Source organism: Mustela erminea, chromosome 15 (assembly GCF_009829155.1).
Source record: "Mustela erminea isolate mMusErm1 chromosome 15, mMusErm1.Pri, whole genome shotgun sequence".
NCBI classification, from domain to species: Eukaryota; Metazoa; Chordata; class Mammalia; order Carnivora; family Mustelidae; genus Mustela; species Mustela erminea.
In genome coordinates, this window is record NC_045628.1 from 52,601,075 (window position 1) to 52,618,282 (window position 17,208).

At 36.2% G+C, this 17,208-nt stretch overlaps 1 protein-coding gene across 6 annotated transcripts in view; it reads right to left on the bottom strand.

Moving 5' to 3' along the window:
- ELF1 (E74 like ETS transcription factor 1) overlaps positions 1-17,208 on the bottom strand; it is a 106,104-nt gene that overhangs the window by 2,247 nt on the left and 86,649 nt on the right. For 5 of the 6 annotated variants that reach the window (XM_032315253.1, XM_032315255.1, XM_032315258.1 and 2 more), the window contains 5 exons: positions 15,090-15,197; positions 13,389-13,556; positions 7,988-8,071; positions 6,877-7,069; positions 5,281-5,730 (listed from right to left, as the gene is read on the bottom strand). In XM_032315253.1, coding sequence (XP_032171144.1) covers positions 5,281-5,730; positions 6,877-7,069; positions 7,988-8,071; positions 13,389-13,556; positions 15,090-15,197 — 1,003 coding nt within the window. The remainder of the gene's footprint in view (positions 1-5,280; positions 5,731-6,876; positions 7,070-7,987; positions 8,072-13,388; positions 13,557-15,089; positions 15,198-17,208) is intronic. The other variant, XM_032315257.1, reaches the window with a different exon arrangement.

The following is a 17,208-nucleotide window of genomic DNA, read 5'->3' on the forward strand; positions in this document are numbered from 1 at the left end:
GAAATTATAGTTATGACCATTGTTAGCATAAAACAAATGCAGCTGAAAAAACTCAGCATCTGGATCTCAATTGTGTTTCTTCTGGATTCTGTAAAGCTATTTTACAAAAACAATAGATGATTGCTACTTCAAATGATTAACAGCTAGACTGGCCCCCACAGTCCAAATGTTAATCATTGCACATAGATTATTACAGGCAAATTTTAGTAAGTTACAGTTATGTGGCCTGTCACATAGGTGAGAGGTGAAACTCTGGAGAACACAAATGGACTAGGTGGAAATATGAAAAGAAAACTCAGAGCAACTTAAGAGAAACTCAAAGCAAGTGGAAAGACACAGGATGACTGCAGCCTGCGCACAATGGTAGGATTCTGATTTCCAAGTTCAGATTCCAACCAAGTTGTCACTGTGAGGATCAGTCTAGAGAAGGATATTAGCAGCTCTTTCGAAGGACAGAGCCAGAAAAGAGCATGAGTCAGGTAATGAAGATTTAATAGGTGGGCAGGGGATGACTAGAAATAAAGGCCAGATCTGCTGATATTATTGGTCAAGCAAGGAAGAGTTGGCAGAATACAGAATAACTTTGGGAGTCAGGCAGCTTTTCCAAAATATACGGTGCCTCCCTTCTACCCCCTGCCTACGTGCATCAGGACATCTTGGGTAGAATCTGAGCCTCGGTGTGGTAACTGACCCTGCAGCCAGAGATCATTTCTTAAATAAAGGGTTTCCCATGACAAGCATTCATGTACATGTATATACAGATAAAATAGTACACACGGTATATACAGTGAGCACAGATTGTATCTAGAAATATGTATAGTCTTGCCACCCAATAAGTACTATTATCCCCATTTTATATATAAAATTAAATGCACAAAGAGGGTGAACAGCTAGCATGAGGTGACCAGTTAGATAAGGAAAGAGGCCATCTGACTGCAAGGCCTCTGTGCCTTAGGATAATTACAACACACTGCCACTTCCTCAGTCCTAAATAACTTTAGCTAAAGATGATTATTGCCGATTATATCTTTAAGCTGTGGGCAATTACACACCTTTAATACATGACTCCACCTTCCTTTTTCCTCCCTCAGGTGTGGTACAAGCAAGAATGTACTTGGAAATTTTCCATATTGCTAACGAGGGCTACCACTAGACTTTCAATGCTTTTGTTCAAACTAGAAAAAAGACCTCAAAACAACAGACTGCCATCTTCCAGAAAATACATATACTCATCTATAATATCTACAGTGTAAATATACTGGCTTATTTGAACAAATTCTAAAATGACTAATTTTCACTAATAAAAAATTCAGAGATTAAAGGTAAAATATTATGCAGCCTTTTCCCTGCTACAGAAATTTTAAATTATTTTTGTCTTAGTTAATGATTAAACAGTCATTTGTGTCTGGTGATGTTATATTATATAACAAAGGTTACAGTAAACTACTTTATACAAATCTCCTAAGCTGCTCGTAACCACTACTACAATACTAGAAATTTAAAATACCTCAAACCTTCTGAGATGAAAACAGATATACAGTATAACATTTAGTTTTTACTAATACAGTTTTCCTGTATCTACTCAGATGTCAAGAATATCATTTAACTGTTACAATCACCTGTAAAGTTAAGTATTATCTTTATTTTACAGATGAGGAAACAGACTCAGAATAGTGAATTAATCTGATTCAATGTTACATCTAATAATTGATAAGGATGGAGGGCTGGAAAGTAATCGAAAGAATATACATTCTTCGTACTCCATTACTTTGTTTTTAAGATAATCTACACATTATACATTTTTAGAGCTAATTTATTCAAAAGACCCTAACACAAACTATTAGTACTTGAAAATACTATACAGAGAGAAGTTATGCTAGGTAGGCATATGGACTTGCAAGTTTACCAAGGGACAATTTCAGGAAAAAATCTGACCAGAGGTTTACTTTTGTTGTAGTTGCCTCTTTAAATAACATGAAGTCAGAGTCAAAATCAAAATTTTTAAAAATCGAGCACATATACCATAAATCAATTAAGAAAAGCTTAATAGATTTCCACATAGATACATGCAATTATGTGAGACAAAAAGACATAAGCAAAGGAAAAATTGAGAAAAGAAAAAACATGTTGCTACTTCATTGTAAATAACTGGTAATTCACGAGAGTTAAGTGAATCAGCAGGCAGAGTGACAAATCATTAAAGCTCACTGCTTTGGACTAAACTGCTTGCATTAAAACGCTGTCCCCACCACTTACTAGATGTGACCAGGCTCCTTGGCCTCTCCTTGCCTTGGTTTCCTCATCTGTAAAATAGGAATAATATTACCTATATCTCATTGATCAGTGAGGTTATTAGACATTAATATATGGAAAAGTGTAAGAAATACAGAGAGTGCTTTGAAAGTGTCAGTTCTTGTTGTTATATTAATAATCTAATTTTAAATCATATATATTCCATCTTAGCTACAGAAAAAAATCTTTAAGTGGTCTTTGATTTTGTTAATCAGTAGTTATAAAATTAAGAAAAATATAGCCAAAGTATTCTTATCCTTCTTGGGAGTGATAACATGGTTACCGGGGGTAATCTCTCTATTCTTAAAAGCAGGATGTTGAAATGTTTGAGAGTGAAATGTCATAAGGATGTCAACTTACTTGACAAACAGCCCAACAGAAAAAAGGTTATAAATAAATACAGAGTGAAAACAAGTAAGGCAAAAACGTTATCAACTGTGAATCAAAAAGGATGTAAATAGGTGTTCATCGTACTATTTCAATCTGTTGATATTTTGAAATTTTTCATAATGAAAATTTGGAGTAATTATAAAAAAGACAAAAAATAAAGTGCTAAACAAGGAATTAATTTAATGAAAAATGATTCTAATACAATAAAATTTCAGAGTAATATGTACAATTTGCATGAAATTTAAGACTTTTCTTTCTTTCTATATAATGGAAAGGAACAATGGCAAAACCCAAGTTACTATATTCAGCAGGTGTCACTCTTCAAAGAGCATTATTATTCATTAACTTTGGCCTTCCCTCATCTAGTTATTTCAGGGAATAAAATGCATTCCATAAAAGGTTTAACTACATTAAAATAAGCAGGATTTGGGGGGAGATATAAATAGAAGGTACACCCAAAAGAGAGAATATTTTTAAAAGTCAAAAGAATGATGAATAATATGTGTATATACATACACATAAATATAAAATAATTTTTTCAACAAGGAAGTATGTTTTAAAGTCTGACAAGTTAAGTTTTGTGATTTCTTCGTTATATAAGCAGTCCACTTAGAGAACTCATTACTCTGAGAGGAGATACAGAATGAATATAGACACTATTTCAAAATAAGTTCTATACATCTGAAGGGATGCTATGTGCCAGACACGAGGCTAAGTGGTAGGAGAAGAGCAATGATTAAAACGTGGCTCCTTTGGTTTACATGTATGGGAGAAGACAGGCATTGAAGTCAATGGCAATGCCTGGTTCACTGACCAGACTGCGGTGCACCCAAGCAGGCAGCATTAGCTAGAAGACAAGGAAGGAATCCGAGCAGAGAGTGAGAGCTGGTAGCTGATGCTCCAGAAATTTGACTGCGCTCTGTGTGCAACACAGATCTAACAAAAGCTGCAAGAAGGTAACAGAGCAAAGCTGTGACTAAGAGTCTTGCATAGGTTGAACTGAAGAGAAAAAACAGTAGAGGCAGGAAGCAGGCAGGGAATCCACAGAATAATCCAGAATAATCAGGGACCTTGGACATGAAAATTCTGGAAAGTACACCAAAAGAGTTTGCAAATCATGGATAGGGAGTGTATTATAGTGTTTTAATATCTGGCACTGAGTATCATTCAGAAATTGACATTCAGAGTAACACTGCATCCAATTCAGTATCACAATTTAATACCTTTCAGAGCTACAGTTATGTGGGATTTTTTGATGGGGGGGCAGGCATTTATTTTATCCTCAAGGTATAAAAAGCTAGCTGATTACAGATGCTTAAAAATAACGAATCACTCTATGAAGGGGATCCCTTCTGAATAGCTGTGGCCATGTACTGTTTCCTATCAACAGAAACACAGTGATATGATGACAAAGAGCCTAGAAACCAACGAGAGGAATCACACCAACCAATGAGAGGAATCACACCAAATGGATACTGGGTCATCACACATAACCAATAATTGAAAATGAAACATTAAAAGGCAAATAGAAAAATAAGTACTCCTTTAATAACAGTTTAAGATTATCATTCCTGTCCAGCTAAAATGGGTAAAATGTAATTTTTACACTTCTTGCAAGTCAATTTTCATGATGCCAAAAGTTTAAATGGACCATACAAGGAAGACAGGAATATCTAACTCTGTCTTGATTCCGGGTACTGTCTCTTACTTCAAAATCAACTGAACAAAATGCCGGCATTTATATTTTGGCATATTTGAATGTAAGATTGTGAGACTGAAGTCACTTAATGAAAGTATTCAAAGAATCATTTTTATTGGATTTGGAAGGACTCCTATATTTTATTATAATTCATATTCTGGAAATTCATGATAGTAGAAGGAAAAAAATACTGCGAACGTCCATCTAATTTTCTGCCCTCCTCCTTTCCCCCATCCCATAGCAGTGAGACCAGTCCCAAATTCTGCAGAAGACCAGTCTAAAGCTGATGAGGTTTTCTTTGGTCAATTTGTTTTTCCTATCTTTCCTGGGGCTAGGAGGCAAATTTGATTTGATTGCTAAAAAACTATTCTTCCGATTTCTGCCACTCTAAAAGCTTGAAAAAGTGAACCTTAGATTCTTGGCCCTCCCTACCTCTCTAAACTTTAGAACTGTTCCATGACAGAATCTTCCCAAAAAATAATGTTATTTCCTGGAACTCACTACAATACAGGTCATGGTATGTCCGTTTATGTAGAATTTTTATAGCTTCTGACTTTGAAAAAAAAGGATCTGAAACCATTCTCTGGATTTTCTAATATGTGGATCCCTTCTTGTAGGGATCTATCGAATTATACAGAGGTATAGCGGACAAGATTTAAATGGATAGGATAGCAGCACGTAATGACAAAGTTTAAAAATAAGAAATCAATGATACAATTAGAGGGCTGATGTAATACACACAGCTGCTGAAACCAATCTGCTGAACAAGGCTTCTAGCTTTAAAAATCAATATAATTTTTATTTTCATTTCTAAATCCCAACCCAGAGTCATCAACAAATGATGACTCTGGTCAGAAACATCACGTAAACATATGCATCGGTAACTTTAGTTTTCTCACCTAATACTCTGAACAGAGGAATTTAACGTTTCGTCCTGCACACTACTGGTGGTGCTTGCTTCTCCTTCTGGGACAGCCTGTACTGGCTGGACGACATGAATAGTCCGGAAGAGCTGGGTAGGGTACGGAGATGCTGTGGGCTGCACTGTCCTCAGGACTTCTGACGGCTGCGCAACTTCCACAGGATCTTTGGGTTTTGTAGCTTTAGGATTCCCTGGTTTGAGAACTGTAGTGGCTCCTCCCTTTATCCCCGGACTTGAGGATACTCTCGATCTGCTTGCTTGGTTCCTACTTGAAGTGGCTGCTGAAGACAGTGATGGATCCGCAGAGTCGATGCTGGAACCTGGGTCCTCATCGTCTATATAAATAAGATCTTTCGGCATCTCCTTAAATTGATACACCAAGCGTTGACCTTCTACTTTTGCTAGGATACCCCTTTGGTAATAGTACCTATTCAAAGCAGACAATTTTAACAATACTTTATTTGGTTAAACATAAATTAAAATTATGTTCAACAAAATTGAAGTTCCTTAATCATAAACAAAGGTTTTAAGTTGGAAACAAGTGGGGGAACAATTTCAAAATGAAGCACCGTTATTTTTTTATAAGATAGTATAATTGAACTTTTTTTCTGTATAAATGTAAAACACATATACTCACAGATAAAGAAAAATCCTTATTATCAACTAAACCTAAAACCAATTCTGATGAGGGGATTGTTGATAGAATACATGGATTATCTTAGTCATTCACTATTCTTCCTTTGTCTCCCCTTCTTCCAATTTGCCGGAATAATAAAATCTACTACAAACCTCAAGAGTTTATTTCCCTTCCGTCGTTTATTATAATGTCCCTACCAGTTTAAATCTGATTCAGTGAATCTAATTCGGTTTTCATATAAAATTTAATGATGTACAAACAGAAGTGATTCAAATTTTGTCGTTGATTTTAATTAGATCAAGAATCTAAAAAGTGTGAGTTAAAGAAACAAATACACACAAACTGTAACTAAATAGTTCTAGTTTAAGAAGGGTATCTAATAACTCTTTCTCAAACAAATGCATATCTTTAAGAATAGATAACCTGATCACAGAAAAACACACTAAAAGTGAGCTTCGGAATAAAATGATAACTTACCTAGTTCAAAATGTTCACAATGTCTAATATTATTCTTGAAGCACTTAGTCCAATATAATACAGATCATACCTGATATTTACGTTTAAAAAATGCACCCTCTTTTTAAGTACCTGATTACCGCTACTCAATTTTGTGCTGAATTCAAGTTTAAGGGCTCAAATCATATGAGCCCCATGGTTAATTTATAATTTCTGATGAGAGTTCACATTTTCTAATCCCTTTACAAGTAAAGTATCTGTTGTTTGCATGAAGATTTTTTTTTAAGAAAAACATTTTCCCAGATCAGAACAGGATTTCAATTTAAATACAAACTGATTTCTATAAGTAGCATGGCTTTAGCTCTTCAATAATAAAATTTAACATTTTTGTAATCTTCTACCTTTTTAAAAGTTACCTAGCTTTTTAGTATATAAAAAACAATATTCTTAACACAATGAACGACAAAAAACTTCACGTACCTGAGAGCTCTTCCCATGGTCTCGTAATTCATGTCGGGTTTGTTTTTGTACTTCCCCCACAACCTGGATACGGCTTTGGAATCTACCAGTTTAAAAATGCCTTTTTCTCGCTGGGTCCATTTGATATATTTAGGACAAGTAGCTTTGTCCTGGAGCAGTGCCAGTAAAAACTCCCAGAGATAAATTGTGTTTCCTGAAACAAAAGCAATTTCTGTTTAACTGATCAAAATTTCACTGGAAAAGATCAAAAGTAAACACAACTAAAAGTTTTATAAGTTCCCTGTATAATCATAGAAAAATATTACACAACTTGGTTAGCATTGGTGATAATTTTTAGGGTCTAATATAGGTCTTTTTATTAGTTCCACATCAGATGTCTGGATGGATCAATACTGGCAATTAGATTTATGATGACTTGAGAAGAAAGCACTTTGAGATGACTTTTTTCCTACCTCTTTAAGAGCCATCACATAAAAGAACCACTGAAGAAGTGCTGTACAAAACCTTTCAACAGTTGTTCTCTTTGTATCAGAGCCAGTGGATTGGCTTTGACAATCTTCTTCAAATTTGGGCAGCAATTATGAAAATAGCAGAACTCCAAAACAATCTTATAAAGTGTCTATGAACTGAAAAGCTAACCTGGCTGAACTCTTCCAAAAGGCTCAATATTAAAGGACAGATTATTTTGACAGGTATGTAGGGAAAATCTATTAAATGGATTTCTTGGGCTCCATTATTACCAGTCTCTATTTATAGAAAGTATCATCTCTACCTTTTTTTTTTTTAATTATTTATTTATTTGTCAGAGAGAGAGAGAGAGAACACAAGTAGGGGGAGCTGCAGCCAGAGGCAGAGGAACAAACAGGCTCCCCACCGAGCACAGAGCCCAACGCGGGACTCAATCCCAGGACCCTGGGATTATGATCTGATCAGATGCTTAACTGACTGAGCCACTCAGGCGTCCCCCAACTATACCTTATAAGCATCTGGCAGCAAGAAGATCCACTTCGATAAGTCAAGAGAGCTGGCTGATTTTACTTATGATATGTAGGTATTTTAAAGCAATCTGTTATTTGACCTATAAGTATTGTAAGGGAATTATTGTACTTACCCTTACCATCTTTGTTTTTCTTCTTCACATATATGTTTGGCGTAGTGGCCGGGGAATCTGGTCGTGGAGGCTTTGTTTTTCTCCCTGAAAACAGAACAGCTCTGTGTAAGGATTTGCCATCAAAAGTGAGATAAAATGGACAATTTAGCTGTTTATAAATGCTATTTTCATTTATCCTAAATTTCAAATGCCAAGTACTTTACACAGATACACAATGGTACACATACTGGTTTCCTAAAAGGCTGTTTACTCAAAAGGAAAAGAACTTCAGTGAAAATTTAGCATTAGTACAGGTAAGATCACAAACAATTTTATGTAGGAAATGACACATCAGCTCATATATAAAAATGAGGTTAAGTTTGAAACATTTTGAGGTAACAAAACTGACATGGCTTCCTTAAAATTGGGGGAAATATTCTTGATGTTGATAAGACGGGCTCAAAAAATAAGCCAAGCAGGTTTCTCTGTTTGTTGGTTATATACGCATTTTACAGTAGGAAAAGTCAATTTTCAGCTTTCCTCTCATCTGCATACAGGTAGTTCTTAAATACTGGAAACTTTCCAACATTCTAGAGATACAAAAAATGCATAAGGCAAAATTCTGGTGAACTTACATAGTCAACTTTTATTTTCCCCTGTATTTTGAAACCTCTCATTTTTCTATACTTCTTTTAATTCACAGCAAAACATTATAGTTACATGCCATTCAATCTCTAACTCCACTTTGACAACACTAACTGTGGTGTGTTCAGACTTAGTTTGGGTCAGCCAACTATTCTAAAGCTTTGTGATCTTCTTCTGGCCATTTAGCTAGAAGCACAACTTGGTGGCAATGTTGCCTGGGATTTATATTAAGATGAGCATGCTATCTGGACAGACTAACATTCTGTACCTGAAAAACAATGAAGATTATAAATAGATACCTTAGTGTATTTTATCCCAGCAATTTTTTTTCTTTTTCTTTTTTTTTAAATTAAGTAATCTCTCCATCAAATTCGGTGCTCAAAGTCAAGGCCCAAGATCAACAGTCTCATGTTGTACTGCCTGAGCCAGCCAAGTGCCCCTTTACCCTAACATTCCTGAGGCAGAGTCTATCTGGTCCAGATCACAAGAGTGAATTCTGGGTTAGGATAATGTAAGGCAATAACTTAGCAGAACAGAATTCCAGAGCTAAAAATCACAAGGTTAGTAACAACACATCCCCAAACCAAACAGGAAAACCCTTCTGAAGTTAGGGTGAATAAAAATCAGTGAGAAGTGGATCAAAAAGATCACTCTTCAGGCCCCTCTTAATGTGTAAATATAGAACCTAATCAGTCAGGTATCTCCATTTCCATCACTACAGACATCTGCAGAGAACCATTCATGAGGCAGATACTTCTGGGTGACTGTGTCAATGATAACAAATATTAGGAGCAAAGACTTCAGTTAGCTTCCATCCCTCCTACCATCTTATTTTACGCCTTCTATTTACCAACTTTTTCTGATAGATAGCATTTTCTTCTTCCCTCTGTTTTCACCACTAATTTTAGTCAAGACAGAGACAGTTGGTAAACCTACCCAATATCCATCCTTTCCATCATCTTCCTCACCAGTCAAGGTGGCATAGCTTCATGTGAGTTCTACGTAAACTGGGTATAGGATTTTTGGGTGACAATTAGTTCTTCTCAATACTTTGAAGATACCCAACACTTCCAGCCTCTCTACTGGGAGCTTCTAAGCTGCCAATCTAAAAATCAATCCTCTTCAAGTAATGTAGCTTTTCCCTGGTATTTTCTTTTTTTGTTTGTTTGTTTTTGGAGGGGGCTGGAAGGGTGGTGTTTTACATTTTTACTATAATGTATTTAGGCCTGGATTTCTTTGACAGTTATGCTACTCAGGATTCACCATGCTGAGATTGATGTCACTTTGGAGAACTCCCAATCATTATCTTGGAATACGGTCTCTTTCTCACTCTACATATTCTCTCTCTCTGAAGCTTTGATTAAATATGTAGACCTTTTCATTCAATCCTCACATCTCAAACTCTTTCATACTTTTTATTCTATATCAGATCTATATTAGTGCTCATAAATTATCTTTTAAACAGTGACTAATCTTCTGTTTAACCCATATATTATGTGTTCTATTGGGTTCCTTTCACATCCGTCTTCCTAACTAGAATGTTAGTCCTTCACTTTAAAAATAGCTTTACTGAAGTATGACAGACATAAAATGAAATTGCATATGTTGAAAATCTATAGTTTGGTATCTTCCAATGTAAGTATTGACCTGTGGAACCATCACTATGTTCAAAACAGTGAATACACTCTTCACCCCCAAAAGTACTTTGTACCCCTCTGTAATCCTTATATCCGTCCCATTCTGCCCAACCCAAAGGTAGTCAATTACTCACAGATTTTGTCATTAGAGGTTAGTTTTCAGTTCCCACCACTTTAGATGAAGAGATACATATATATATGGTGTGTAAGTAATTCCTTTAGCATAATTATGCTGAGATTCATTGTTTTTGTTGTATGTATCAATAGTACATTCTATTTTATTGCTGAGTGCTATTTCCTTGCATAGATACACCACAAAGCGGTTTATCCAGACAGCAGTTGATAGGCATTTAGGCTGTTTCAAGTTTTGGGCAACTACAAATAAAACTGCTAAGAACATTCATTCATGCAGATTTTTTCTATAAATGTGTAACTTCATCTCTTTTGGGTAAATACTGAGTAGAAGAATGGCTGGGTCACATGTTAAGTATGCATTAAATGTTTTAAGAAACTGCCAAATTGTTTGTAAAAAAAAAAAAAAATCTCCATGCAGTAAGTTGGGGTCATCATAGGGCTCACCTCATTTGTTTCCTGTTTCTCAGGGATCACTGGCTTTTGTTGACTGATGTCTTTAGAGGCACTGTTTCATACATCGTTGTCTGTATTTTTAGTTGTTTTAATAGTAGGGTAAATCCAAGTTCTGGGGGTTTCTTTATTAAAATTTTTTTCCAGCATTATTGAGATATGATGACATATAATTGTGTATTTTTAAGGTGTACAATATGATGATTTGATATACTTCTATGATGTAAAATGATTACCACAGTAGGGTTAGTTAATATACCATCATCTCACATAATAACTACTTGGTTTTTTGGGTGTGAACATATAAGATCTACTTTCTTAGCAACTTTCAAGTATATAATACAGTACATTAACCAAAATTACCATCCTGTATATCAGATCCCCAGAACTTACTCATTTTATAACTGGAAGTTTGTACCCGTTGACTGACATCTCCCCATTTCCTTAACTCCCCAGCAATCACCATCTCTCTCTGCCTCTATGAGCTTGGTTATTTCAGATTCTACATGTAAATGACAGCACACAGTATTTGTCTTTCTCTTATTTGACTTAACATAATGCCCTCAAGGTCCACCTGTGTTTTTTTAATGCTGCAATGAACATGAGAGTGCACGCATCTCCTCAATATCTTATTTTGATTTCTTCTGGATATGTAGCCAGGAGTAAGACTGCCAGATCATACGGTGTTTGTAGTTTTAATATTTTGAGGAAACTCCATACTGTTTTCCATAGTGGCTGTACCAATTTACATTCCCACCAATAGTGCACAAGGGTTCCTTTTTTCCACATCCTTGCAAACACTTGTTATCTCCTGCCTTTTTGATGATAGCTATTGTGACAGGTGTGAGGGGATAGCTTACTGTGGTTTCGATTTGCATTTTCCTGACAAGTAGTGATGTTGAGCATATCTTTTCAGGTACCTGTTGGCCATCTGTAGGTCTTCATTAGAAAAATGTCTTTTCAGGTTCTCTGCCCATTTTTAAATCAGGTTGTTTGGTTTTTTTGCTATTGAGTTGTAGGAGTTCCTTATGTATTTTGGACATTAACCCCTTATCAGATATACAGCTTACAAATATATTCTCCCGTTCTGTAAGTGGCCTTTTCATTATGCTGATAGTTTCTTCTCCTAAGCAGAAGACTTTTAGTTTAATGTAGTCCCACTAATTTTTGTTTTTTTGTTGCCATAACCCCAAATCATTGCCAAATCAGGTTCTGTTATTCCATCTTGTCCAGAAGAGTAAGTTGTATCTGGTATTTTGTAACAGTCTCATTCTTTGACCTTGTTTTTCCTTCTTTTGCCTTAATAATTGTAGTCATAGTTACTCAAAGTTTCTATTTGATAATTCTATTATCTGAAGTTCTTAGAGAATGCTAGAATCTTCTATGTCTTCTGCTCCTCATTCAGGGATTCTCTATCTTTTGTATTCTGTAACATTGCAATGTGAGCTCACCTTCAACAGGGCTTTGTTTGAGGAAATCCTGTCAGCCTGGGTTTAAATGTATGACTTGCCAGAACAGTTTTCTATAAGAGCTTCTGCCTAGCACCCCAATGTTATTGCCAGTCTAGGGTCACCCTTATGTTAATTACTTGGCTGGGAATTTCTGAAGTCAGTGATCATTTAAAATCTAATCATAAACCTGGATTAAAGTAAGCCTAAGATTATGAATTCTCACAGAAAGAATTTTTCCACTCAGAGGCCCAGCTGAGAAATATAAACTTCCATGACACCTTTCTGTGCCAATGGGTAGACTGTTTTTCCCAGGAGGGGAGAGCCTTTCAAGGATCGTGATGACAGGCTAAAGTCTCTGGTAATTTCATCTTGCACTGGACCAAGACACAAGCCTCGGCCTCTGCATGGACAATGAGATTGGCGTACCCATCTCAGCCCTTCAGAGATGCGGCAGCCTTGGCTCACTCTGTTTTCATTTTCCTCTTCACTTTGGGCTCCTGGACTTTCCCTTACTTTCATCTGAAGTTAGGTTACTGGGTGGTTGGTGATTAAGCAAGATACTAAATTCAAAATATTACACAAACTGGAGGAGAACCAGAAGGCAATGAAATGGAAAGAAGGTCAGACTTTAGAATGCAGATATGGTCCTAAAAAGTGAAGAGTGAAAAATTCCCTTTGAAATTTAAATCTAATTAAAACCTAGTATTTTCCTCTTTAATCACTTACCTACTGATTTCCAACTCATTATTTTTCCCACTGGAATCTTATATTGGAATCTAAGCCAGTGGCTTTCAAATTACGTCCTGTGGAAGAAAGCTAGAAACTAAGTGCCCTTACCCAAGCTCTTTCTGAGTCTGGGCAAAAGGATTTAGGTAAAAGACTGAGGCTTTAAAAAGTTGGAAAACCCCATTTCTGCAGGATACACCAAATAAACTGATTCTTTAATGAATCTAATGTGAAGATAAATACCTTTTAAATTGTGCTTTGTACCCTCATTTTTTCTTATGTAAGTTTTAATTGGTGTAGAAATACCCTTGTATAAAAATTATGTTTAGATTCCACATCAAAATTGGACTGTTTGCCCTAAACAAATTAACCACCCACCTTTCTTCCTTTTAGGTGGTTCTGGTGATGATGCTCCTGGTGAGTTTGCGTATGTCTCTTGAACCTGCTGAGTCTCCATCACTTCAGGAATCCCATCTAATGTGACGGATACATGGGTGACTGGGGCAACAACAATGTCATCTTCAGACGAACTAAATATGTTATTATCTAATGGAAACAAAATCAACTAATTATAATCAAACTTGTATTATAAATCAAACTAATTTCATCAGATAATTTCTTGTTTCTCTGAGGATTAAAGTAGAAATAAAATCTTGAAATCTATTTCCTTTTTATTTCCTCTGTCTGAAATTAGGCACCCTAAGTCAGACAGGCTTGACAGGACTAATTCAATGCCCTTCTTTCTTGACTTCCTATTACCAATTTATCTTATTTCTCTTCTCCATTCTTCTCTCATTGCTGCTGAAGTTATTCTCTGATACCCATCTGATTTGACCAAGTAATTCTTCTATACAAAACGTTATACTCTAAAATTACTAGAAAAATAAAACTGACCTTTTGCATAGTTTATAGAGGAAAAAGATAGTAAGAATAAGCCAAACTCCATAGCCTGCCATCTGAAGCTCACGCACTCTAGATCAAACCTACCTTCCTACTCTCATCTCATATCTACCACAAACCTTATACTTCAGCTATACCAAACCATTTTTATCTCAAACATTTCACTCTTATTTACAGGTCTGTCTCCCTGGCTCAATCCATTCTCTTTATCTCCTCTAACCACTAAAAGCTTATTTGTCTTTTATAGCTCAGGTTAAAACATTCCTTCTATAAAGCCTGTCTCTGAAAGTCTCAGAGTTCTTCCAAAGTTCTCCAGAACACTTTGCTATCCCTCCCATGGCCTTTATTTTTGGCTTTTACATAAACAACTACCTTCAAAATTAATCTGTAAACTTGAGAGGAAAAAAACAGTTATCTGTTCATTTGTATATCACATTATTGCTTAATGCACTGCTGTGCATATAGAAAATACTCAACCACATCTTAAATTCATTTAGTAGTAATTAATTTACGAAAAGCCCAAAGGAAACATGGATTTAAAAGCAGATCAATAACGTGGCAAGGAGTTTTCTGCTATGAGGTGTTAGAAATTTTTTCAATGAATTTTGCCTATTCACTGATGAATACTCATACAGATCATTAAATTATAATAGTTTGGGCCATAATGCTCTAATACTTTCACTAATGAGGTTATGAGAATAAATTCTGCCTAATCTGCTATTTGACAACTAAATAAATTGTTTTTATTCCTAAAGGTCTCCTTCTTCAATTTAAAAAAAAAAAGAAGTCTTGTTTAACTGAATACTTTAGCAAAGGTGTCTCAACTAGTATTTTTTCTTAAAGATTTTATTTACTTATTTATCAGAGAGAGAGAGTACAAGCAGGGGGAGTAGCAGGCAGAGGGAGAGGAGAAGCAGGCTCTCTGGCAAGCAAGGAGCCTGATTTTGGGACTTGATCCCAAGACCCTGGGATTATGACCCAAGCTGAAGGCAGCTGCTTAACCAACTGAGCCACCTGGGCGTCCCTCAACTAGTATTGTTTCTTAAAATGTGTTTGGGACACAAAACATATCAAACATGCTCTCTGGTCTCTTGGTATTTGCCATTTAACAGAGGATGATGGCAAGAGTAACTTTTCCAAGTACATTAATATGAACAATCATGGCACATGACCACTCACTTATTCGTTTTTCATCCAGCATTGGGCCAGGAGAATCCATATTGAGTAGTGCCTCAGCAGCCTCGATAGTTTCGATCGTTTCATCCCCGTTAGGACAGGATGCTTCAACTACAATACATTTGAAGAAAACACGAGTTAGCTACAAGACCTCTGTTGCTTGAAAACACACAGGTTTTGATCTCTTGAACATCACTTAATACTTGGATTTATATATATACTTTGTATCAACAGAGAAAATCTAGATTGAATATGACTATTAAATATTTCTCTATTTCTTTTTTCCTAGTAGGCTCTAGGTAGGCCCCCCAGCACAGAGTCCAACACAGGGCTTGACCTCATGACCCTGAGATCAAGACCTGAGCTAAGATCAAGAGTGCTAATGCTTAACTAACTGAGATACTCAGGCTCCCCACTATTTTTCATTTTTTACTGCTTCTCTTCCTCTCCTCTCTTTCTGCCCCTCCCCCTGCTCATATTCTCTCTCTCTCTCTGTAAAATACATAAATATTTTTTAAAAGAGGGGGAGAGGCACCTTGGTGGCTTAGTCAGTTAAACATCCAACTCTTTTTTTTTTTCTTTAAGATTTTATTTATTTGATAGAGAGAGACACAGCAATAGAGGGGACACAAGAAGGGGGAGTAGGAGAGAGAGGGGCAGGCTTCCTTCTGAGTAGGGATCCCAATGTGGGGCTCGATCCCAGGACTTTGGGATCATGACCTGAGCCGAGGGTAGAGGCTTAACGACTGAGCCACCCAGGTGCCCCAACATCCAACTTGGTTTTGGCTCAGGTCATAATCTCAGGGTCTTGAGACTGAGCCCCACGTTGGGCTCTGTGCTCAGAGCAGAGTCTGCTTGAATTTCTCTCTCCCTCTGCCCCTCCCCCCGTTCTCACTCTAAAATAAATGAGATTTAAAAAAAAAATAAGTTAAAACATAAACATATTATATATACTTCAATCCATTAGTTACTGTCCTTATTAATGCTTAAGTTGTTATTTGGCTAAAAAATATTTTCTTTGTTTTTTTTAAAGAAGAAAATAGATCATGAGTTCATACTAATATTTTCAATTCAAATTTAGTGTTATAGAATTTATTTCTAGAATTATATATTTTTACCAAGTATTTACATAGAATTTATAGAGAATTATAAAATTGTTATTTAACTTTGCAATTTAACATTTGCAGATCTAATCTTACTCTATAAATCTTGGCTCCTTGTGACATTAACTTCATTACTTATTTGATTTTACCCTAACATCTATCTCATATACACACACTCACACAAGCTGCAATTACTGAGAACAATTTAAGATCCCTTAGCAGCTTTTTTAATTTTTTTGCTTTTTAGGCTATTTCTTGTTAGGAAATACACAGCCTTAAAAAATAACTTTAGGGATGCCTGTGTGGCTCAGTCTGACCCCTGATTTTAGCTCAGGTCATGATCTCAGGGTTGTGAGATGGAGCCCCACGGTGGACTCCATGTTGGTGGAGCCTGCTTAAGATTCTCTCCCGCTATACCCCTCCCATCCTTTGCCCCTCCCAGCTCACATTCTCCCTAAATAAACATATTAATAAATTAAATCTTCTTAACAATCACTTTAATTCTTTTTTTTAAAGATTTTATTTACTTGAGAGAGAGGGTGCGAGAGAGAGACAGACAGACAGACTGAGAGAGCACAGAGGAAGAAGCAGACCCCAGTGAGCAGGGAGCCTGATGCGGGGCTTGAGCCCAGGATGCAAGGATCAAGCCAAAGGCAGACAGTTAACTGACTGAGATACCTGAATATCCCCACACCAAAAAAAACCACTTTAAGTAATTCTTCTCTATATGATTATGCCACACCTCAATAATGAAATTAGTTTCATTTGTTTTAGTGTGCTTCGATTTTTAGATTGCTAATTTTTCCTCCTTTGGACTTAGTGTTGTTTTATAATTATGTTAAATGTTTACAGGTTTCCAAAGTAAAAATAACAAAACTAAGTACAATTTTTAAAAAAGATTTAATTTATTTATTTGACAGAGATCACAGTAGGCAAAGAGGCAGGCAGAGAAGAGAGAGAGGGGGAAGCAGGCTCCCTGCCAAGCAGAGAGCCCGATGCAGGACTCGATCCCGGACCCT